Below are 1,692 nucleotides of genomic sequence, written 5' to 3'. Positions count from 1 at the left end.
GACACATTTCATTATTGAGAAACTTCAGTAATGAGAACAGAACTTTAAAATCCAGAATTAATTCAGTTCATCACCTCGACACAGTGAATGTTAGTGTTTTAATCTAAGTTTATTTGTGTAATCAGGGTGTTGTAGTGACCAGTACATTCACACCAGAATGAGAGTTCTTTATTAAATAATGTTAACTTAAACTTAGGCCTGACTTTAGAAAGGTTACTGATCTTGCAGAACACAACAAAGCTCCACTCTCTCTCTCTCTCTCTCTCTCTCTCTCTGTGAGAAGAATCTGTACCACAGCCTGCTGGTGCAGGATCTGATGCTGTGATACCGTCTGCCTGATGATAGCAGCAAGAGCAGTCCATGGTTCAGGTGACTGGAGTCTCCTGCCTGCACCGCCTGGTGTAGATGTCCTGGAAGGAAGGAAGGAAGGAACCTCAGATGATGTGCTGGACTGTCTGCACCACTCTCTGTACAGCTCTGTGGTTGAGGGTGGTGTTGTTCCTGTACTTGTTCTTTATGTCCAGGTGGGAGAGAGAGCAGTTTGTAGGGTGAAGGTAATGGCATTGTGAGTGGAACAGAAGTAACGATAAGCAAACCGCAGTGAGTCGAATGAGGCAGGCAGAACAGAGCAGATGTCTCTGATGAGCTTCTCAAAGTATTTATTGACAATGGTGGTCAGAACAACAGGACATCAGTCGTTCAAGCAGTTCATCACAGATTTCCTTGGTATGGGCACAATGGTGGACATTTTAAAAGTTTGAGAGTGTGGTAATGTGTGTGTGGACATGAGACTGGACACTGAACGCTGTTAAAGACTGAAGACTGGGCTCTGTGCAGGACACTCGAGTTCTTCCACTCCAACCTTAACCTTAACACATCATGTCTTCATGGAGCTGCTTTGTGCACAGGGACATTGTCATGCTGGAACAGTGTCTGTTCCTCTTAGTTCCAGTGAAAGGAAACTGTAATGTTACAGCGTACAAAGACATTCTACACAATTGTGTGTTTAAACTTTGTGGAACATGTAGAAATGTCATTAATGTCAGCATAGTGTGTGTGAGTTCTGGTGGTGAGACAGTTCCTTAATATCACCCAACTCACACACATAACTGATCTCTGAGACGTGTCTGAGACTGAACAAGGTAACTGCTTAGCTGTCACTGAGAAGATGCCTTTAAGAGACTGGGTTTTGTATTTTAGCTAAAAAACATGGAAGTAAATCAATATTTAAGGTCATTGAAGGTACAACACTGGAGCTTAAGCTTAAACTGGAAGCTCTAAAAGTAAATTAGCATTCTTTAGTTTGACTGTTAGCAAAATTTTTAGAAAATAAAATAAAATACTTCATTAATCTTCTTCTATCAGAGCGGTTCCAGCACACAGGACTGATAGAGCTCCAGTATATCATATCTGTAAAGTCATGTGACTCATCACAGCATCAGAATAGACAAGAATTCACTGTGAGCTTCATCTCATTACAGCTAATGGACCAATCAGATCAGTCCACAGCTTCAAAACATCCAATCAGGTGTGAGTCTGGACCTGGTTTTCTACTGAACACACAAGTTCATTCCCTCACTATCACTTCGTCTGAACAGGAACGATGACCACACTCTTTGTCGCTCTTTGTGTTCTTTTTTCTCTCTTCACAGCTGGTGAGTAACATTCTGAAAACTTTAACTTCAATTAATT

At 41.5% G+C, this 1,692-nt stretch overlaps 1 gene segment (V, D, J or C); it reads left to right on the top strand.

The window, feature by feature from the left end:
• Positions 1 to 1,516: 1,516 nt before the first annotated feature.
• Positions 1,517 to 1,692, top strand: part of LOC131346084 (immunoglobulin lambda variable 9-49-like) — a 2,497-nt gene continuing 2,321 nt past the window's right edge. Inside the window, 1 exon segment of the V gene segment in view lies at positions 1,517 to 1,655. Coding sequence covers positions 1,604 to 1,655 — 52 coding nt within the window.

This window comes from Hemibagrus wyckioides, linkage group LG25, assembly GCF_019097595.1.
Source record: "Hemibagrus wyckioides isolate EC202008001 linkage group LG25, SWU_Hwy_1.0, whole genome shotgun sequence".
Taxonomy (NCBI): domain Eukaryota; kingdom Metazoa; phylum Chordata; class Actinopteri; order Siluriformes; family Bagridae; genus Hemibagrus; species Hemibagrus wyckioides.
This window is presented reverse-complemented; position numbering and strand designations above follow the sequence as displayed.